Here is a 23,062-nt window from a genome sequence, read left to right on the forward strand (position 1 = left end):
CAATTTGTAAAATTGAATCAGGAATTATTTGCTGTTCTGCCATCCTCTTCCTTCTGCCATCTCTAACTTGCTTTGTCATTCCCACAATTTTTGGATCTCTCTCTGCTCAGGGAAATTGTAGTTCCACAAGACTGCACCTACCTCTTGTGATGAGCAACCTGAAATCCAAGCCATCAGAGACGGGATTTTATACCCTGAATTTCTCAGACAGGCCTCCAAAGACGTGAGGACTCACAATTTCACCCCTCGAAATCACATTTGGAAAACGAGAGTTGGGGCCAAACCTCTTCCCTGGAGAAGCTGCTACTCAGCAGCTGGGAGGCAGATCTGAAATCATTGTCTTTTTGGAAAAAGCCAATGGAAACATGCAGCTCACATTTCCAGGAGGGATCATCTGGCCACCCAAGGTTACTGAATCATTAGGGAGGTTCTAGCCCCACGTGTGAGTGACCAAGCAGTAACCTATAGACTTCCAGTGGCAGAAAGTTCCATCAGAGCTGTAACACCTGGATCAGCAACTTCCTTAGGTGACTGATTAGCAGCATGTCAGTAGCAAGACCTTGCAACAAAAGTGATAAGTGACAAATTTGAGGAGTTTTACAGTACTAATGCTTGTTATTGCTTCTCACAAAATGTTACCAAGCTTACAATAATCTTTACACTTTCAGCAAAAATGTGAACAGTATATTTGAATATATTAAAAAGAATTAAAAAAACATTTCACAAAAAACATTTGTTGCCATATGAAAATCTTTCAGCAATAAATGCCCACACCAGTATTTAAACATTGTTAAAAGTATAATGATTTGTACTAATAAATTATGCAACAAGAGAGGTAAACAAAATAAAATTACAGTATAGCTCTCCATGTTCCTCCACTGAGCATCCGCAGCTCTTGGAAGCTCCATTTTAGATGACTAATTAAGAAACTGATATTTTCAGAGCAACAAAAATAAAAGCTTTTATTTGTTCATTTGAATATAAAACAGGCGTTATCACAGATGTACAAAGCGTACTGGTGGTTTAACATACAAGAAGGTTGCTGTCCTTTGCACATAAAAATTTTTGTTTGAATCTGTGATTGGCTGAGTTACATGAATTTCTCTAACCAGTCACCACACTCTATGAAATAACGCTGCTAACATTCAACTGATAAAAGGGACAGTCTTCCCTTGGGTAAAGTGTCAAGCAGGATTAAATATATATAATAAACAAGCACCATGAGGAATCTGCTCCTGTTTGATTAGTTTTGTGTTTAAATGTTCATTGTGTACCCTCTCTTTTTGTGCATGTGCATCGAGTTGATTACATGGTTTTGTCTGACTCCAAAAGCACAAGGTCACAAGACAAACATTTTATACATTCTCATGAATGGTTTATCTACAGTACAGTTTCTAATACAGAACAATCCTTCTTTATTGCTCAGTCTGATGGTGCTTAAATGTTTCCTTCCTTTTGCTTGCACAACAAAACCAGAAACTCAGTTTATCATTTCTCTTAACTCAGGATTTAACAACCACAGATGACAGGTTGCAGAAGAGAGCTGTTATTAACTGCGTTTCACAACTGCATTGCAGCTCTTTTATTCTCTACAAATGCAAAGTTGACTTCGTGAAGGTTAAAGTGATGCTTTGAACGACAGCGAGATTTGTTTTGCAGTACTGAGATCAGCGATAGCAGGACTTCACAAGTTAGTTCACACACTGCAATTATGTTTGTAATCAATCAACATCTTGTCTGAAACCTTACAACAACTTGCCATTAAGAACAGATTTTATTCTTTTTAGGGAGCAGAAAATGAATTTAACAAAGTATGGGATTGGTCTGCAGAGCATGAATAGGGCTATTCACAGGACAGTGAGGGCGGAAAAGATGGTCTGAAAGAAAACGCGTCTGATGTGGCAAGATGCTCTGTACTGTACATGCAGACTAAAACGTCCCTACCTCTTAAAAAGATTTTTAACACCCAGCATTGAGACTCCCTTATACGTGATAAAAACATGATAACATTTGCCCTGCAACAATCTTAGTCATGCATATCCGGTAATGAGAGCCAGCACATGAACGTCATTTGGGACAAATAAGAAAAGCATTCTTGGACTGCAGCTGGTAAATCCCACTCTTGATCACAAACAGGTCAATTCAGTTACAACCACATGAAGGAAGGGGAAGGTTTTAAAAAAGGGGGCGGGGGGGCAGGGAAGACAACATAACGGGGGAATCAAACCCCTCTTTTCTCCAAAGGTAGTAAAATGAAGGCAGCTGTGATGCATGTTTTCTACTCTTCTCCCGTGATGGCCTCAGGCTGGAGACCACGGGACTCCTCCGTTCCTTAACCAGGCAGATGGGTTCCTCTGATGTTTCAATGTGTTTAGGGACTAGTTAGCAGACGCACGATCCGTGCCAAAGGGTGGTAGTGACTGTACACGCTCCTCTCCGTTAAGGAATAAATTAAAGACCATTGAAACAATCGTTTCCTGTAAATGTAAACTGGATGCGTTGGCCACCAAGCTACATGTCCTAGCTGAGAGGCAAATTGATGACTCTGTGCAAAAAACCCCAAAACTTTTCCTTATAGCAGTAAAAACACCAACTAAAACAATGAAAAAAATTGTGCAACAAAGTTCTGCAGCTAGACAACAGTGCTATTCCTCAACCTGCCTTTTCTAAGTCTAACAAGTGTATGCACATGCCAGCACGAATATTTATTGTTGCCTCCATGGCAAAGAAAAGAAAATTATTGTAGTGCATTTTTAGTCTTAAATTCATCCACTGCCTTAAAGGCAGCAATAATTCCACTTGCTGGTATCTAGAGGATTCTTTTTGACAGGGATACTTAGCAATCCAGGATTGCTTTTTTTCTTTTTCCAAAAAATTCGTGAGTAACATTTGATTATCTACAGTGGGAGACACCATGCAAGTGACAAGTACTGCATTTTAAACTTTAAAATCTTTTGTCATTAGTGAATTTATATTTCATATATATATATTTGATGTGATACTATCCACTCAAGATAATACAACACTTTGTTTTTATATTAGCAAACATTTCAAGAGTTTAATATTCTTGAATGTTTCTTCTCTTTTATACTTCTAAAGAGATCAAAATAAATTAAACGTTTTGTACATAATTACAGAAGTAGTAGTTAACTTATTTTATCTTTTTAGTTTAGTACAAAGATATTTGCAAGCTCATTGCCGAAATACACCTTATTTATAAATTTCTTCCATTCTAACGCTAACAGCAAAGGCTCTTTGGCCTTTGGGCTTTCAGCATCTCTGACAGAAAGCTGCAAAATTTCTAATTGAAAGGTGCTACTTTGGGTTTTCTCCTCGTACCACTACATAGTTTCCTAAGATGTGGGATCTAAAATGGCTTAAGTTAGTAATGGATCTGTATTCATCAGCTTTTTATGTTATATTAAAACAAATGAAGGAAACAATTATTTGTATTAGTATGCAAATTATTTTAAAAGAATTCATTTGGAGGGCAGAATAAAAAAAAATCTACTTCAGCTTACTTAATGTAAAATACAAAGCCACATTTACTCAAAAAGCAGTATTGTCCAATAAGCAAAAAAAAAAAAGTTTAAAATGGGCTTTTCCAACACACTGAAGGGCCTTACCCCATAGTCCTTCTTTTCTAAAATTTAGTGATAAAAGAAAACATTTCACATTTTATTTCCTGCCAATCGTGACTGCTTTGAAAAGTCGTAATAGAAACAGTTCCATTCTGATGAGTGTCAGCATCTTATCTGCACACTTTTTAGTGGACACAAAAAAATTTTATACATCTATAGTAAAGTCCATGGAAGCTTTAAGGTACAAGACTACATGTTGTAGGCCACATAGATGGGATCTAGCTGGTCTGCCAAAAATCCATCTCGTAGGTGCATACGTTGTTTCTCTCCACGGGAGTTGATAGGAATTACACCAATGTCCACAACCACCACCACCCCTACAATCAGATAGTGTTCCTCCAGGACCACGTTGGTGACCAAAGGAACAAGGTCCAAAGCTTCTTGCTCAGATCCATCCAGCTCAACTACAACAACCAATAAATTTGTCCAGGTAAACACCGCACTGGAATGAAAGAAAAAATAATATTAGTGGTAGGGTTTTTTTATCCATTTCATTTTTTATCTTTTTTCTTGCACCTTGGTTACCTTTTGTTGGAGCTCCTTGGGCTTGTTCAGTGTGCTCAGCACAAAGTGTGAGCAGCAAGAGAGAACATGCTGCAGGCAAGGGCAGAACAGCCCCATGAGCTCTCTCTTTAATACTGCTGCAATTTTAAGCATTAGGCTGAACTTTACAGAAACTTGCCTGCCGTGTAAGGAGGGACTACGACAGCATGTGGTTCCCTCTGAAGCCAGGGAAGTGCCACAGCTCTGCTGTGGTCATGGAGTGATGTGTGTGTGGAGGCGTCTTCTCTGGGGTTTTTTGAAGAGCAGCCCAGAAAACCAAGGAGGTTAAGAGAGGAGGCACCAAGAAGAACAGCAGGAGCATAGGCTGAGCTGAAAGATCTGAGGGATAACGCCTGCTAGTGAAGGGGTGTGGAGCCCTGGGAAGGCACATGGCACAGTGCAGGCAGACGGGGTGCCCAGGGAGGGGCCATCCTCCCTGCGCCTGCTTGGCAAATACGGCTGTGCGACTTAGGGAATGGGCTGGCTGCTGTCCAGGCAGGGCAGAGCTCAGCACAAAAAAGCTGCAATTCTTCTGGACCAATTGGTTTCCACAGAAGTAAGGCTGTGTCTCCATCTGTTTTATTTTTGCTGTTTTATTTCTGTTGGGTTTAAGGGGACAGGAGTTTTAACATTCCTGATTAACAGTTGAGACAGTCAAGGGAATGCCATTATCCCCAGTATCTCTTCTTTGCTAAAAGAACTTTGTAAGACCCCAAAGTTTTGGTTAAGTCCTGGAGCCAAAGCAGGTAAATTTTGGGTTCTGCTACCTGGGACCATTTCTGGCTAAGGATAATGCATTTATCTTTCCAAATATGGAGGCTGGGAGGATATCAAAGTCTGGTGTATGCTTCCATCCAGACTAGTTTTACAGCTTCCCTCCATCCTCCTCCTCACATCTCCAGTGTCTCCAAAGACTCTTGCATCTCATGGGAGGTCAGCACAGCTGAGTCACAAAGAGCAATATCATTCTTCCTTGCAGGTGTTTAAGACACTTCTTCCTCTAACTTATTCCATAGAATAAATAATAATATTCTACACATGTAAGCCATACATCAAGCCCTGTACTTTACTTGCCTTCACCTCATAAAATCAGGGGATAGCTTCCCAGAACTGTCTTGAGCATAAGCATCTGAAAGTCAGAATATATTATGTACATAAGCCATCTTCAAAAAGAGCTTCTTACCCTAAGGTCAATGCTTGATTGAGACAGAAGGGCACTGTTTTAGCCTACTAAGACAGCTCCGAAAATCCATGTACTGTGGAACTATATCTTACTTAGCCCAAAAATTAGCTATGAAAATGTGCTCTACGTTGATGCTTGACAGAATGGATTTTAGAAGGAAAGTACTTACTCTAAAAAAAAAATTATTTTCAGATCCTGCCAAAGTACTATTTGATTGAATTCTTATGTGCTTATTGATCTGGAAAACTAATGAGCAGTCAAAGCAAGGCTGAGAAGGCCCCTTTTGACTTAGTACTGCTGTGAAATGAATTTCCATTTGTAATTATGTTTTTACAGACATTTTAGTAAGTTGATTGATGCTGAATATAAGTATCCGACTGCACAGGTGACCATCTCCAGAGAGGTCCTGGAATTTTTATTGATTGCTGTACAAACATCTAAATTAGTATTATATATATTTTAACAAAAAAACCCTGGGTAGGTTTCATTGAAATGTAAGTTAGCATTTGAAACCATGCCTGGAAACTGCTGTTAGCTCGTTACTTGAGAAAGCAATTAATAGCAAGATTCAGGAGCAGGTCCCTAAAACATGTGTTAGAATAAATTAGTTTGTCTGAATTCAGAAAACTGATTCCCAAAATTTTCATGAAGCTTCTATTAAGTCCTAAAATCAGTGACACTCCCAAGAGGCTTCAATTTAATTTAAAACTCATTTCATATGTCATGGTTCTAACTCACTGGTGACCACTGGAAGTAAAAGGAAATATTGCTCCTTATGTTCTTACTAGTTGAGATGAAATACATTAGCCAGTGTATCTCTTATGCATACATAACTTTCTAGCCCTGATGAATAAAAAAACTCAAACCAAAAATCTAGGGACCAGGAAGGCTGCCCTTTCCTTAAGAAATAACTGAGTCACAGTAATCAAGTCACACCCAATAGATGGAAAACAGTCAATGCACTGAGCTGGGAATGGCCCCTCCTGCTGCTTCCGTGTCACCAAATGCTACAGGAAAAACAAGGAACTTGTCAAAACACCGCCAGGGAAAGAAGCTCCTAATTGTTTTCTTCTCCAAATATCTTGTGTAGCTTTGTGTATAAACCACTTCTAAGCAAATTCCAGGAAGCTCTGTTCTGTTCCTCCTTTGAGACTTTGACATTTAAATGAGTCAACCATGTGCTTTAATTAAAACACATTCCTTATTTTTCAATGTATTTTGTGGTATTAGAAACACTTTCAAAATGCCCGGTGTGTGTTTCCCTCACAGTAAAACCAGACTGTGCCACTCTTTCACTTGTTACATATAAAGACACAGGAAGGCCAGGGTCAGAGGTTGTTGATTTTGTGCTAAAATTTCTTAAGAGACGAGAATAATTTTAAATGACCTTTCAGATCTGATCCTCAATGACAGAAGCTGCCCAGCAGGATCACATGTCAGTCAACAAACCCCCGAGTCCCTCAATGGTGCCCAGTGTTACAAAATGAGCTGCGTTTCTCAGAGGCTGTTTTTACAATCTATCAACTGGACATGCCCAGCACCTTTTGTGTGCAACAGGAACTTATGTAGTTAAATCCTTAATGGGGCATTGTAACTGAAAAAAGAAAAGAAAAACAAGAAAAGAAAAAAAGAAAAGAGGCTCATGCCCCTGACCACAGAAAGGGATATACAAATTATAAATTTTTAAAAAAAAGAGCTAGCTGGCTATTATTTTGTCAAGGGGTGTGTCGCAAAAATAAAAGGAGCATCTCTCAGAGAAGCTGAAAGAGAAGTTACATGAAAGAAGTCAAGGACAGTCAGGACAAGGACTGTGAATGAAAACTCTATGATGGTTATTTGGCAGAGCATTGGTTAGGAAGAGGCTGGGAACTGTGAGCAAACCAGACATTGTCACTCTGAATAACTGTGTGTCCCTTTTCTACAGGGACCACATCCAAGACACATCTAATTCATCAGCAATCTCTCTTTTTGATGAAAAAACAACCCTGAAATATTGGCCTTAAATATTGGCCCTTGAGCAAAGGGTAGCAACAGTACAGAGTGTTTTCTGAATTCTCAGTCCTGTGCCTTGTACACTATCACCCACCTACTGGGAAGAGTGAAGGCACTGAGAATTATCTGCATGTACTTCTACCTTCTTGCAGAAATTCAGTGGCCTTTTTCTCTGGTTGTTCCAGCTTACCCCCAACCCTTTTTCAGTTGCCACTTTCTCACTCAGAATTTCCATGGTTGTGAAACAAAAAGGATCCTCAAAGTGCTCTCAGCAGTCTTGAAAGCAGGAATATAATTCAAGCATTTTTTGGTACTGAAACCCATTTCTGCAGTGTGATATGGCTACTTAATTCACTGCCTGTGAGCTCATAATTTGAGGAGACACAAACCTCTGACAAACAGGTACTGATGAACACATCGATTTATGAATCTATGGCCATCTTATCATAGAGCAGTCCTTAAACAGCTTTACCTGAAAACTGCTGGTACTGACACATTTTCAAGGGGAATTTCATGACATTCCTAAAGTGTTCACACTGGTCTGTATGAAGGCACAGAACCCAGCTCCCTGTGTAGTGCCTATCTGGCACAAGACCATACCAGCAGTGATGATGCTCTAGGAGGAGGCAATAAGGCAAAACCTGAGTTACACTCGGCCAAGCAACTAAATGCATTCATTTTAACTGATACTTAAGAAAAAAGCAAAGTCTTGTACTAAAGAAAACCAGTTCAGCTGCTGTGCTTCATTTATTATTAATCTTTCTGCTTCAGGCCACACCTCTGCAGCCAGGACTGAAAAGAAAAATGCACTAAATTGCTCTGGATATTGTGACAGATTCATTTTGGTTGAAAGGTGAATAGCTGAGCAAAGGTTGTATCAAAACAGAACAACTACCTGACTGAGTCTTCTGATGAAAGAATAATGAAAAGCAATTTGAGCTCATCGGCCTCAAGAAATGATTACTTGCTGTGTACATCTGAGGATGATACATTGATTAAGACAACATCGTTATTAACTCATTGATTTACCACTTCAATTTCCATTGTGACCTTGATTTGATCACTACTTCATTTATTAATAACTCATTCAAAAAATAACAGTGTGTTCACTAATAAAGTTTATTAGTGTTCATTTATTTGAAATGTTTGCTTGCTTACTCCTTAAAAAAAAAAAAAAAGAAAGAAACATATTGAATGAACTTATCAAAAATCAGTCCTTTCTGATTAAATCTGTTTGAGAAAAGTTTCATCCTAAGGACACATTGACAGCTGGGTTATAAATCCTGTGACCATCCTGACAGGCCATTTTCTGGATCAATTGCAATATCCAAGGAGAAAACCCAGACATTATAGATATTTCAGCTTTTTATAAGGGCCCTGGTGTTATATAATCCTTACCATTCTGTGATGCTCTTGTGTGCTCTAATTACAGAGGTTTCAATATCGATCGGATGGTACCTCATCCCTCGCAATTCCATGGCTTCATCTAATGCACCCACCACATAAAGTGCATCATGGCGTTCTGGTGGTGAGGGAAAAAAAACAAGAGAGATTCTATTCTCCAGTACATTAAATTATAAAAATGTTCACATTAAGAATTAAGTAAAATAAGTACAATGTAAGTTGTCCTTGAATTTCTGAAACCCCGAAGTGATTTCTGAACTAACGAGCATTTTCAATTACTGAAGTGCAATGCAGAGCAAAAAGACAGAAGAAAGGAAGGCAGAAACACTACTCCCATTTGAAAAAGACAAAGGCAGAAATCTTTATCCAAAGACAGCAGCATAAATTCCTGGTGTTCTCCCAGGTGGATGCAGAACAGATTCATTTTTTTTAAGGCACTCTGAATAGACAATAGGTTCCTTGTTTGTCTCTGTTTTTTCAAAGAGAAAGAACAGATTTAATCCTAACAGTGTGGCTGACGTTCTTCCAATTGCTTTGAGATGGTCACTACAGATGCTTTTGGTGTATTACAAAGGTGATTATCAATAAACTAAAAACATGTGCTATAGCTAGATAGCAAATTGCTCATTCAGGTAAATTAAGCATAACACTTTTATAGCCCATATTTTTGACCTACTAAAGAAATAAATGAGGCTGAAATTACACTTCTTAAAAGATACTAGACTGAAAATAAACAATTACATGCTAGTCACAAAAAGTATTTGCTTATAGCAGATAACTGACTCTTTTTTGCAAGAATTTGGATAGTTGTGTAGTGGTATTGTAATGACAATATGAGCTCTACCTAGTAAAGGGCTGAGAACTTTCTGCACTGGGAGCTATAAGTAGGAGGAGAATGGAGCAACTTTTTGCTAGGAGAATACTTAAGCTATTTGAATGCTTAAGTTGCAATATCCTCAGAGAATCCTGAGTTTTCTTAAAGTTGGGCTATCATTATGAAATGAAAAAAGCCTGTGCAAACCAAAGTAAATCTCTTCAGAGGGTGCCAACATTAGGCAGCAGGCCTAATCCAGATGGATTACTAAAATGTTTTCAGGTTTGATTAATTCTTTCTTTGGCTGAATAGTAGCTATTCTAATGGCCCTGGGATCACCCCTGGAGGTGCTCACAGTGTTGCTGGAAACCCTACTTGGCCAACAGCCTTCCCTGGCCAGCTCAGCCACAGCTGCTTGTGGCACTGTGCTCTGCAAAAATCACAGAAGAAACTGTTTTCCCAAGCACAGACTTTGTGTGCCTGGCAGCACTGGTTCACTTATATGTGTACATGAGACAAAGAATTTCATTAAAACAAGTAAGAGAATCCTGTACCTTCCTGACAGAAACCCAAACACTCTATAACTTCTCTTGCAGCCTACTGCTTGTTGTTACATTTCAGTAACCAGCCCTGTGGGGTTAAAGACAGGAAGGTCTGAGGAATGGACAGCTCCTGTGAAGAGGTTTATAACAGAGGTGGTGGTCACAGGAGGGACAGGGCTCAGACTCCCACCAGGCTTCTTCCATCTGCACAAGTGCTTTCCTGGGCACACAATTGCCAGAGCAAATTATGGCAGTTTCAGCTGCATTTCATATTTTTCAAGCAGAAGCACTGGGTGCATTAACAGTGCCAAAAGGTCACTGGTGGAGGGGATTTATAGCACCTGAGGTCCAGCAAAGGAAAAGCAACTATTTCAGAAGGGAAATCTTGCCCTCTGATTTATTTTCTGATTATTTTAACTAAGGCTTTTTTGCAGTTTTACAGGTTTCACAGATGGAGCATGTTAGGTACCGCAGGGCCAGAGACACAGTGTCACCCTCCAAATAATCCAAATTATTTGCATAGACCTAGATGATGAGAAAGCTCTTACCTCCATTTGCATCTGTGAGTTCTGTTCTTCTCAGGAACCCCAGATAACCAGTTCTTGCCCAAATAGTCTGTGTGTCTCCAAAGCTGAGTCTTGAGTTAAAATGATCTGATTGCAAAGATTCATCTCCATAGATGGTAAAATACCCACTGGCATTGTGAGTGCTGTGAACCCATATCTAAGTTAAAAGCAATTATACTGGTATTAATTAAAGTAGCTTTCAAGAATGAAGCATTATTGAAAATTTTTGATGCAAATATTTTTAGTCATAGCTAGATAATACTAAAAATGTCTTTTAAATCTGTTTCTGAACCCATAACTGAGCCAGTTCCAGGCACAGAGACCCCAATCTACTTTTGTTGAAGTTGCAGGGCAGATCTGAGCCAAGTTCCCCACTCCTGGTTCAGTGTATTTACCCCAGCAGAGAATCCTCCATGAACACCAGACAGACAGATTATTTTAAAGAGTGAGGCCAGGGACCTTCACCTATGGAGAAGGATTCTTTCCATTGAACTCAAAGCATCATGGAAATTTTTATGATTTCAAATTAATGAACTCTTGCAGAAACTCACAAATTAGATTGTGGTTTTAATTATGATCAAACATGTTCTTCATTTTGTTAACTAGACTTTTAAGTGCTTGAAAACAACATAATTTTTTTTCCTCACTCTAGAAACATAAAATAAATTTGAAAAACATATAGCCTTGCTCAACTGAGCTAATGAGAGTACTTCAGTGCAATGAAGCACGATTATGAAGAACAGCACAAGAAAACCATCTAGCTGAAATTGAGCTAATCTATAACCTAACTTTTCATGTAAGCTTCCATCAGAATTAGCGAAGCACCAAGTATAAAATACAGTTAACAAAAGCAAATTTTTTTCATATTTTTAAATTGAGCTATTATTATTTAGTAACAATTTACTAACAATTTTAATAATGACACAAGTAACATTTTATAAAGATCAGTAGAATTCACTGTTTTCTTCACTGGGCATTTGATAAGGTGTATCATAGGAAAACATTAGCATGCACAACAGTAGATTTGTCTCTGCAATTTAGTTCAGAGCATACAAAGTTCTGGTTCTCATGACTCACCTCACCAAGATGAGAATCTCCTAAGGGTCCCTTTGTTTCTGGATTAGCAATAATGATACGTACTCCTGGGAGGATCTATTGAAAGAAAACATGAGGCAGTAAGAAAGCAGGTACCACCTTTGCAATTGTATGCTGACACTTTGTCCCCAAAGAACTTTCATTAGGAACTACAAGAAATCCTTAAAAGTTAAGGTAGATTTATAGCGCAAAAAAATAAAATAGTCCATAGGTGTGACAAATTCTGAGATATTTGGGAGATGTGACAAAACTGCTTCTCTTTGTGAAAGCTGTTCCATCAATAAACCTCCTCAGAAATGAAACGTTCACCTGCAGAACAAAAGTCAGACCAAATGGTCCCTGTCTCTATGAGAATATGTAGTAGGATAGGAAAAATCCCAATGAAACTTTGGCCTGACACAAGGAGAAAGCCAGAGGCATCATGCAATCTCCCAGGATGATGACCTGCCAAATACCTCACGTAATGGACATTCAACAACTACAGACGTGGATGTTGATCCCTAAAATAAAAAGGGAGCATCCTCTGACCATGGGTGTCTGCAAAGCTATGGACAGAAAGCTTTAGATGAGCATCCACAGCATCAGAGCTTGCTCCTATGTCCTCACCCTGTCCCCACAGCCATGCCCCAGCAGGGACAGATCCTTTGCAGGTGAGCAGTGGCCCATGAGCACAGCGTTGGTCATCTCAGAACAGCTCTCACTAGAGGTGGGTTCTACATTGATGGAACTGCCAGCACCAGCAGCACATTTGTCAGCTGCTTCAGGAAGGACATGCAGGGGATGAAATACCTTCTTTTTGCATAAAAGAAGGAATTGATTTCTGCATAAAAGAGCAAGGTACAGGTTCTGAGAGAGCAGTAATGCATCAGTTACTGCTATCATGCTGTAACCTCCACAGTAAAGGAAGGACATCAATCTGTACAGCTGATAGTGCATTCCCCAGCACTACATTCATGTAAAAATGAACAGAAATGGATATTAACTGAAAATATTGACCATAAAAGTTACACTTAAATCTTCTTTCAGTACTTACTTTTCCAGACTCCATGAGAGGCAAACTATGTGGAGATCCTCTTTCAACTAAACGAACTCTGTAAAATAATATGTATAATTAACATGGTTGCATTTATTTGCTTTTCATTAACATCTATTTCTAAAAGGAATGGTTAATGGTTGCAGAGTTTAATGTTATTTTTGGAAGAGATGAAGTTTATATCCTGTTATGTAGAACATAATCAGACCCAATATTTAATATTAGTCAAAACTTATGGATGGGAAAATAATGAAAAAAGATGTGTGTGAACATTTTCTTAAATAATAAATTCTTGAAATGTAGTTGGTGCCTTTTATTTGTTTTTGATAGACTTTTGTAAATGAAATTCCATGCACAAATTTATTCATGGCAAGAGGGATCTAAAATACTGATTTCTCACAAGAACATCATAAAAACCAGGGCACAGACACAAAAGCATCTGAGCTGAGTGAGCAACCACATTCCACAAGTAGCTAGCAGCTAAAATCAAAATCATATCAAAATAACTCATAACTTGGCCGCAGCTTCAAATCTGCATTTGCAATCTGTTAATTATTTTCAATGGACAGTGGCTGATAAACATTTTAATATTTTTTAAAAATCATTTAATGAAAAATGTTATTACTGCTGAGATCAGATCCGTTCTCAGAGTATAACTTTCTGGCTGTCTCTCTTCTTTTTTTAGATAACTTATTTCCCCACTAAGTGAACTGGAATGTCATCTCTCCTTCAGTGGTAAAATGTTCTGGAAGGAAATTTCTCATTTAACCTTAGAAAACTACTCAGCAGGTTAGAATGCAAGAGACTTTCAAGTTCCAAAATAGCTAATGATCTCAGCCAGTACATGGCAAAGAAAATTCAGTAACATCTAGTTATTCCTGTATCCTAAGGAAGTAACTTACAACCATGAAAACCTTAACCTTCCCACTCCTGAACATTATCTGTAATCCACTTAGCCAAGCTAAATCTGGACTTGTGTCCAAGGAGCTGTTCTTACCTCTTTCCTCCCCTCAGCTCTGGGTATCAGAAAGACAAAACCCCACAATACAAGATGCCTAAAAGCCAGCCATGTAAAAGGTGAAGATGAAATGTCAGAAGACAAGAAAACAGACAGGAGCAGATGGGTGGAGATGGCTGGATCCCGATAAGCTGAGCATAAAACTGAGTCTATTAGGAGCAGTCACAATAGATCTTTTTCAGACTGTTTTGTCTTTTTATAGAGTATCACAGTGCTCAGTTTGGGAAAGGAGGGATGAGACACAGAGAGACCCCAGCTAGAGGTCTCTTTGGAGGTCTCTTTGGAGAAGAACAAAGCTTTGGCAAGTTCAGACCCTAAGCATAAAGAAGATGGAAAAAGATCTTTCTCCTCTTTTTTCCTTTCCCTATTTCTTTGCTCCAAGAGTCTTCTATAAAAGCTGAGACTGTTGAGGTCAAGGCAGGCATAGTGGATAGTGTTTTATCTGCAGTTCTGGGAAGTCTCTCAACCTTGATGAATGGGGCAGGGTTAAGCACTGAGATATTGCACATCAGTGTGAACAGCTCCTCTCACTAACAGAAAGATACAACCCAAACATCTAGGAATTTCAGACTTTTTTCCAAGTCGTGTTGAGAGGAAAAGGATGTAAACTGTAAAGTACCTACAAGGGGTACTGTGTGGAGCAGGCACGGCTAGGCAGCTGCCACGCAGCCTATGAGGTATGTAAGAGGAACCACCTTTCAACACTTCTTCAGCTGCCACTAAACTCCCAGACAGAGCCTGAAGCACTGATTACCTCCTCTGTGTGTTACCTTTAATGTTATCCTGCCCTTGTTTACACTGTTGTGTTACAGGTGTTACACACGTCTGTGTTTTCTACATTTACTGCTGAGCCTCCCACCAGCTGAGGAGCAGTAGAGCCACCAGTGGATTCAAGGCAGAAGCAGTGAAGCTACAGCATCCGTTTGTTCATCAAGGAACACAGACACAGGGCAGCAGAAAGCCAGGCCGTGGGAGCTTCTCTAAAATGAGTGTGTGCAAGGCTAAGTTAATGCTGCTCTATAAAGGGTACATCTACAGCAGCCAGGCTTGTGGCAGCAAATGGCAACAAAATGGCACCCAACAACACAAACGGCAGCCAAATCATAAGTATTTAGGAGTATTCGGTAAAGGTTTTAAAAATAACTGTATGTACTGAAATGAAATTAAATATTGCAAAAACCAGTTGCTACTAGTGCCTATATATTTCTGCCTTCATATACATATCTTTGTTCTGTAAAATCCGTATTAGTCTAGAAATAGAAAATGCCTTAACTGAGTTCTTCCAAACCATTAACATCTCCAAACTTTCGATAGGTGTTTGCAGACAGATAGCTACTCTTGGCAGAAATAGTTATCATCTCAACCACATGGTACCTCCTTTAACAGACAGAGTTATCTTACGTATTATTTATGAATGTTTGTGAAATTGAGAAAGTCTTTAAAAAAAAAGACAATTTAGAAAACCTCAGTCACAAGCACTGTTAAGAGTGATGGTGTAACGAAGGTCAGGAAGCAATTTATGTAATTTAAGATAGGTTTAAAGAGAATTCTATTTGGATAACAATAGAAAAAACCTCTGGGGCAGGAAAAGTGCATGTCAGAACTGTCCAGCTGCCCACAGATACTGCTGGCCTTTGCTCCCTTCCTGTCACTAAGACATGCCTCCATGAAGTGTTGCTGAACTCCAGGCCTAGCAAAAATCACAAATAATAAAGCAACACATTCAATAGTCAGTGGAATGACTACTGGAAATTAATCAACAGTTATAAATCTGACAATCTCCATCTTTGCTTTCAGCATCTGTGCTTCCCATCTTGTTGTTATTATCACTGGCATATTTTTCTAGTTCCCTTCTCCACCTATTGCATTTAACCTTGCCTGATTTTTTAGCACATGGTGATCCACAGAAGGTGCAATTTCTCACTTTCCAGCTCTGTTAAACCTCTCCCACTCTGTGCTTCCCGCCTTGCATCCCTACAGAGTTTTCACGGCACTAAACATAGAAACGGCATTTCCTGGAGGTTTTCTGTGAGGGTCCTCTTAGCACCCAAAACCTTGGATCCCTTTTTAAAAAGTTTCTGCCAAGCTCACAATCCATTTGGGAATACACTGTTAAACCTCTAACAAATTCAAAATAATAAAAAATATTTTGCCACTAAGATATTTAAAAAAAAAAAAAGTAAGCCAAACATGAGATTCTGATGTTACCCACTCATGCACATTCTTAATTTTAAGTGCTTAATAATCTCATTAACTCTACTGGGACTAGATACTGTGAATAAATTATGGGCATTAGGCAATAATTTTTAAAGTTAGTTTTATTGTGCCTCAGCATAAAATAATTCAATTGTTCCCACTCTTCCCCAAGAGAGTTCCCTTTTTCCACTGAAAAACACAGACACAATTGAAAACTTCTTTTCTTCCCTCTTGAGTAAACAGCATCACTATCAAGGCTGCTCTGGCAAGCAAACTAAAAATGCAGAGCACAGGGCCCATCAGACCCTTAAAAACACCACCTCTGAATTACCCAGGTGATGCTGGCAAAGAAGCACTCGGCTCCTTGCAGCCTCCCTAGGACAATGACAGCAAACCCTCTCCAAATTCACAAATAATTGTAACCTGCTCCCAGGCAGCGCAGGTCCAGGAAGGGCAAGTCCTGTTTCTCAGCAGTGCTCCAGAGCTCTTTGTTGGGAATGAAAACAATCTCTCAGAAAGTGAGTACAGAGCGTTCCTGCTGTTTTCTTCTGTGTTCTAGTCTTGGTGGGAAAGGCAGAGGAGAACATGGCAGTAGAGCCAGACTGGGCTAAGAGCCTGAAAATCAAGTGGATGGGAGAAAACATGCTGCACTTGGGTGTGAAAGCTACTTTTGCACCTTCTGGTGGTTTGCAGCCAAGCTGAGAGGGAAAACATAATTGAGAGACCCAATGTAGGGCAGACACAGAGTTTCTCCCCCACCGAAATGTCTCACTGGAGGGGGGAGACAGAAGATGTTTAAGAATAGTTTCATTGTTGCAAAGCTATAACCAGGGATGATGCACAGTGAAACTGTAATATTTACACAGAATTGTACAGGAGAGTATATTTTTCATAACTTTTTTCCACTGGTTCCTAAGAACTTTTTCTTAAAAAGTTCTCTCACTGGAGTTGTACAGTTGAGAAAGCTGTTTTAGAGTCTGGCAACTGGGATTTAATGGGGAATGCAGCTACACCCCCAGTATGTGTCAAACTTCTTCTCTTGTTACAATTTAATACATTGAACAGATTTCATCTTCTTTATATCAACCACTTACTATAGAAAAGTAGGACTGAAATCTGACTTCAGAGCAAGAACTGGCCAGATATAACTAACCAGTGACTGCCATCACTGTGCAGCAAAGCGGTATCGAAATGCAGCAACCATGTCTTTCTGCCCAACTACCTTACATGAAACTGCAAATTTTGTTTATGCTCCATTTTAGATCTGGTTCATTTGGTGATGAAAACTCTCCAAAATACACTGCACAGCTTGCTGGTGCTTTACACTAATCAGAGAGTTTATCAGCAGAGCTATTAACTCTTGCTTTGGGAATCTGCAGGGGCTGGCACGAGCACAGTGGTACTAAGCAACACGACGGTGCCAAACCTGGGCAATCCTTCAGAGCCGGCTGGGCTGCTTCTCTGAGAAAGAGTTTGGATTCTGTGATTCTAATGGAGATGGAAAGAAGCTATGAGGTCATCCAAGTCTTGCTCCCTGCCAAAAAAAGACTGCTCCCTGCAATGCACTTTTGAGTGCTTTGTCTACTTCTGTTAAAGTATTTCAAATGATGGGGCTTCTTCTACTTCCTTTCAGGGCTTATTTATCAGCTGAATTTATTTCAAATCCAGGAACCTTTTTTCACTCTGCGATGCTTGGCATGACCGAGTCTTAGTTTTGTCTTATTATTGCTACCTCTCCACATCCAACTCAAAGGAGATTTTCCCCAGTGCCCCCATTCCCTTTCAACATAACTCAGCTGAAGAGATTGCCTTTTACCCTACACTTGGCCAAACCTCACGTCTCAAACTTTTTTCTTTCCTTTATAGCCATGGTAATTGCCCTCTTCCTCCTTGCCCATGTGCCAGCATCTTGTCAGTAAGGTTTGGGCACTGAACCTTCCACCATCTCCAGCTCTTATTTCCCTGCCTATCCCACCAGCCCTTCCTCCTGTCTGGAGCAGTTCTCACACCATGTCACTTTGCAGTCATGCCAGCCTGGAAGCCCAACTCTTTAATACCAGCTATTTTGCACTCTGATTTCTTTCAGCATCTGTTCTTGGATGCTGCCACTCTTGAAAATCTTCAGCAACAAAGCCTAGAGGAAACTAGACAGGATGTGATGAACATATAACCTAATGTGTAGAAGTCCCCTCCATGCCTACAGTTTCTGTGGTAGAAAGCAACAGCCAGTGGTCTCTGGTTTCATTCCAGCCCTATTTCTTAAGTGTTCCTACTGACTGTCATCTTACATTAGAAGTTAAGCTTGTGGGGGAAAAGTGGGTATTTTCTTATCCTGTAAGATCCTCCTTATTGATAGTTTAAAAATTTTTCTGTATTAAACTGGAACAAAAAAGTTAAATATTACAGAAGTTGTAAATGTAATCTTAAAAAAAAAATGTAGCAGGTCAGAAAAACAGGGTTATTGATGTTTAATGTTTCAGGGCATTTTGTTTTGTTTTTAAATTAAGTTAATTAACTCTCCAAACTGAAAATGTTTTGACCACCATCATGAGCAAAAACTAAAAACTTCATGTGTTTTGACCACTTTGGAAACTCTTTTTCCTTAAGTGGAAAAGGATCTACCCAAAGTGACTCTTCTGAACTCAACACAATAGTCTTTTACAAGGAAAAAAAGGCCAACTACCTAATTCATTAGAAACTGCAATGAAAATCTAATTGCAAGGCAGAGACCTTTTATGTGGCTACATCCACAGCACAATGACTTCCCAGTTCTGATTCAAATCATTACAAACTATTGCCATCAACACTTTTCAGATCTATATCAATGTCCAGTCTGAGATGGTGCCTGGATAAGACTTTTGATGGGAAAGGGCTGATGCAGCCTCTTCTCATTTTCTATAGTTAGAAGAAGGATGGACACTGAAGGTAACAGTGGGATCCTGGACTGGGTCATGGCTCTTTGACACTCAAGCCTGTCAGTGCATTTTCTCTTTACTCAAATAATAAAATGTTTCTACATAAGCTATTCCAGAATTAACAAGTCAATGAGCTCATTCTACCAAAAAATGGAAATATGGATCGAAGAACTTAAGCTCTGCCTTCCAAAATGGCATGCAGTATTCAAATAGCAGATCAGAAAAGTAGGAAAATTGCACAGCTGAACACTTAGGCTGAAGGGAAAAGGTAGACAATGAAAAAGTTTTCCTGCATCATCCTGGTTTCCTCAGAGCAGTTTTTCTCCTATCACATGATAAATTCCAATAATAGATAAATACAATTGAGACTGAAAAAGGGACTTTGGGATTTAGGCAAACTTTAACCAACCAAATAACAACCATTTAACTTTCTCTATGCCTAGGACATATCTTAATCCTGTTAATTTGATAATCAACAAGAATTAGTACTAAATAATTTCCTTTAATGTAAAGGAATCCTTCACTATAAACCTAAATAACACTTCATGTGCCAAATTCCCTGAGGTCAAAAGCAAACACCTTCCAACCATTCAGATGACTGAACAAAGAAGCAGAAAAAGTTACAATTATTTGAGACAGTTCAGAAAGCTGCAAATGAGTCAAAATGGGGAAGGAACTCTGATTCAGGAGGGGAACACTCAAAGCTTCACAGATTAAAAAAAGCAGTAGCAATTTGATCATAAAAGATTATGAGAATATGTTAAAAAAGTCATGTTTATGTTTGCTTTCAGCTTTGAAGTACTTTAAAATGTTCAACTGTCATCACACATTAAATTTGTTTAAATTAACTTTGCACATTGTTTAAAGCACAAAATATACAACTATTTCAAGAGAATGCAGTGAACCAGGACTCTGGAGAATTTGCTCTCCCACCTTGCACCTCGAGCACCATCAGGTACAGCATTACCCTTCTCTGTGCTTCAGGTTCAGCTTTGCAACACCAGGCATAAAGCTGCTCAGAGCTGTTATCTTTTTACTCAGATTATAAATGTCCCAGGACATGTGTTTATCACTAATTGTTTTTACAGCACTTTTCATAATCACAGTTGTGATCTGAGAATTCTGTTTAATGCAATATGCTTTTTCTATTTTGTAACCCTTTGTCTTCCCAGTCCTAATCTCTAAAGAGGCTTCACATATAGGGAAAAATTTAATTATAATGAACTTGGGATCTGAAAATATCCCTAGATAATGGAATTAGCTTATTTGTTGTTAACAAATGATGGAAATTATTTTAGCATTGCTAATGAAATATTCATATTCTACATTCCCACAATGTAATCAAACAAGAATTTCTGAACTCAAGTGATTTTCTTTAACCTGTCCTCTTCTCTTGCTATAACCTCCAAAATTCCCACCATTAGCTGACTCACCCTGCATTTTTGGGAAAGAATCTGCAGAAAGTTCTGCTTAACAACAACCAGGGACATTTCCTGTGCATGGAACACCAACACACAGAGCTATTTTTTCAGCTCAATTAAAACTGCAGATGAGCACTCAGAAGGAAAGGTCAGCGGTGCCATGAGCAGCAGTGCCTTGTACACCTGCAGGCACTGAAAAGGGACTGCCCTGTCACAGGAGACTCACTGGGAAGCCTGGCTGGGCTGCTTGAGACTCTGCTTAAGCAAGCTCATCTTCTGCTCACAGACACTTCCAGTATATGCCATACTAAAAAAGACAAGTGAGGCTTGAAGCAACATATTAAGATCTATTGAAGGGAGCCATTTAAGAGGGTATTACATCTCTAACCAAATTAGTGATGTATCCTTATATAAATAAAGGATGCTTTTACTATTCAGAGCTCCCCTTCCCAAGCCTAACCATTCCTTCAGTTTTCCTTCAGCCAGAGACTTCACTGACAACAGGAGCCAAACGAGTGCCTGAGGCTGGCAAGCTGGAGTGGGTCCCAAAGGTGACAGAGCCCATTTCCCAGGGGTAACTGGCAGCACAGCACCCTGTGCTGAATTATTTGTCACAAAAAACTGACAGTGTGTGGGATGGCAAAGGCCCTGTCCTCCTGCAAAGGCTGGCAAGAGAAGAGGGAAATGAAAGACGGGTGGAGAGCACATAGGAAGCTCCATCTCTTATAGCACAGCACAGTCTGTGGCCAGGGCTGCAGAAGCCACAAAGGCTTCTTCCAAATCTTACATGCATTCATTAAGTATTTCCCCTTCCAAAGCAGATGCCTTGTGAAATGCCCTCTAAGGCAGCAGTATGGGAAAGTAGCACTTTTTCCTCCACTCAGCAAATGTACCCCATGTTGATCACTTGGCACTTTTAAAGAATCAGTGTTTAGCATTCCATTAACAGTATATACCAAACTCAAGGAAAACAAACTGTTTCAGAATATATTATCTGCAAAAATCAAATATATAATACATCGTATTTGCATTAAAAAAATGGAAGAATGAAAATTCCATTTTATTAAGACATTCCTGTAACTGCACAGCTAGACTCATGGCAAAGTCTGAGAGAGAGAAAGAAGAAGTATGGCTTGTAGGGAACAAAAAAGGAAGAATTTTTAATAAATCTTCCTCAGAAATGTGAGCAGCCAGCTTGTTTCATCTATTCCCAGCTTCCAGGAGAAGCACGATTGAAAGAGAAGGACCAGTAACACCAAAGAAGCTTGGTATACCTGGAAATGGGAAATCCTTTTTTTTAACAGTGTCAGTCACTCTTCTGGAATAAATATGTTGGTGTATTTTAATACGTTGGAAACCTAATAAGCAGTGAAATTCCCAATAATTTTACTGAAATTTTATAATTTCAGCAAAGTTATTGCTAAACTTCAAAACTTGTGGGGTGTGCCCAGCCCTTGCCCTGGAGGGAGGCCTGCTGAGATAAGGAGGTTGCATAACCTCCCAGCAAGATCCCTTTGGAAAAGGCAGCACTTTGTGGTGAGGGTGAGAGAAAAACAAAACCATGATCCTCTGGGAGACCCTATGTAGACTCTTTGTAACCCATTGGCTTCTACCCTCTCACACCCACCCTTGTATCCCTATAAGAGCTACCCTATTCCCCTTTAGAGATCGGAGAGCTCATCCCTGGCCTCCCCTTCACGGGGAGCGGGACAAATAAAACTGCCCCATGCAGAACTGCCAAACGAGCCTCTTGTCTCTCTCCTCCTGGTCTGGCCTGGGGTTGCCTCACAGAACATGAGCTGAAATCACTCTTGCTGAATCACTAAAGAGCTGACAGGCTGCTGGGACAGGCACCCCTCTGCAGAGGCACCCCGGCGGCTGAGGGAACACCGCAGACTTCTTTGGGACACTCTCTCTGGGTCAGTCATGACTCCCTGGGTCTGAGCCATAGACACCAACCCAGTTGCAATGAAAACTGGTTTGTAAAAACAAAAATGGAACCATTTTCCATCTAGTTCTTTTACTCATACTTGAAGAATGACATGAAAATGTTACTTGCAAACAGTACGACAGTAACTGCACAACTGCAGTACACCCACCTTCCTGGAAAGGTACAGGTTTTTGTTTTCCCTTTGTATTTGTCTTACTTGGTACACAGAATAGTATTCCCTTTCCCCTAAGCCCTCCAGGGAAATACAACTGGAATTTCTTGAGTTGTAGTTAAAGTATGCTAAACCACATCCTCTCTCAAAAACCATACTTGGAGCCAACTCTTATTGTCCTGTTCCACTGAAATCATGATATGCTTATCCCTTGAAGATGACTTTATCAAGGAAGAAATGGACTTGGGTCAATGGAAGAAATACTTCAGTAATCAGTAATCTTGCCTTAGAAAGCACACAAATTACTTTGTAGGGCTCCCACTCCCCTAGTTATTGGAAGTTTCTCCCTTTCTCCTGCCCTGCACAGAAGTTGTGTTATGCCTGGAAACATGAAGCATCTTTCAAAGCTCTTCAAAAGGTATATTTACAAATTTGGTTATAACTCTGGATCCTTATGAGTAAACAGTACAATTTCTTCAAGAGTATTTGCTCCTCTTCCATTTCCCAGTCCATCAGCTTTATTCCTAATCACTGACTATTCAGTGTACGGAGACTGAACAAGTTTGTCTCCTGATGCAGTCAGAACAGCAAGAGACA

At 39.6% G+C, this 23,062-nt stretch overlaps 1 protein-coding gene across 5 annotated transcripts in view; it reads right to left on the reverse strand.

Annotated features, from left to right (window-relative positions):
* Window positions 1-996: 996 nt before the first annotated feature.
* DIP2C (disco interacting protein 2 homolog C) overlaps window positions 997-23,062 on the reverse strand; it is a 317,560-nt gene continuing 295,494 nt past the window's right edge. For all 5 annotated transcript variants that reach the window (XM_082298372.1, XM_082298371.1, XM_082298369.1 and 2 more), the window contains 5 exons: window positions 12,814-12,871; window positions 11,763-11,837; window positions 10,668-10,842; window positions 8,758-8,881; window positions 997-4,083 (listed from right to left, as the gene is read on the reverse strand). In XM_082298372.1, coding sequence (XP_082154498.1) covers window positions 3,831-4,083; window positions 8,758-8,881; window positions 10,668-10,842; window positions 11,763-11,837; window positions 12,814-12,871 — 685 coding nt within the window. In that variant the 3' untranslated portion in view covers window positions 997-3,830. The remainder of the gene's footprint in view (window positions 4,084-8,757; window positions 8,882-10,667; window positions 10,843-11,762; window positions 11,838-12,813; window positions 12,872-23,062) is intronic.

Source organism: Coloeus monedula (assembly GCF_965178545.1).
Source record: "Coloeus monedula genome assembly, chromosome: 1".
Classification (NCBI taxonomy): domain Eukaryota; kingdom Metazoa; phylum Chordata; class Aves; order Passeriformes; family Corvidae; genus Coloeus; species Coloeus monedula.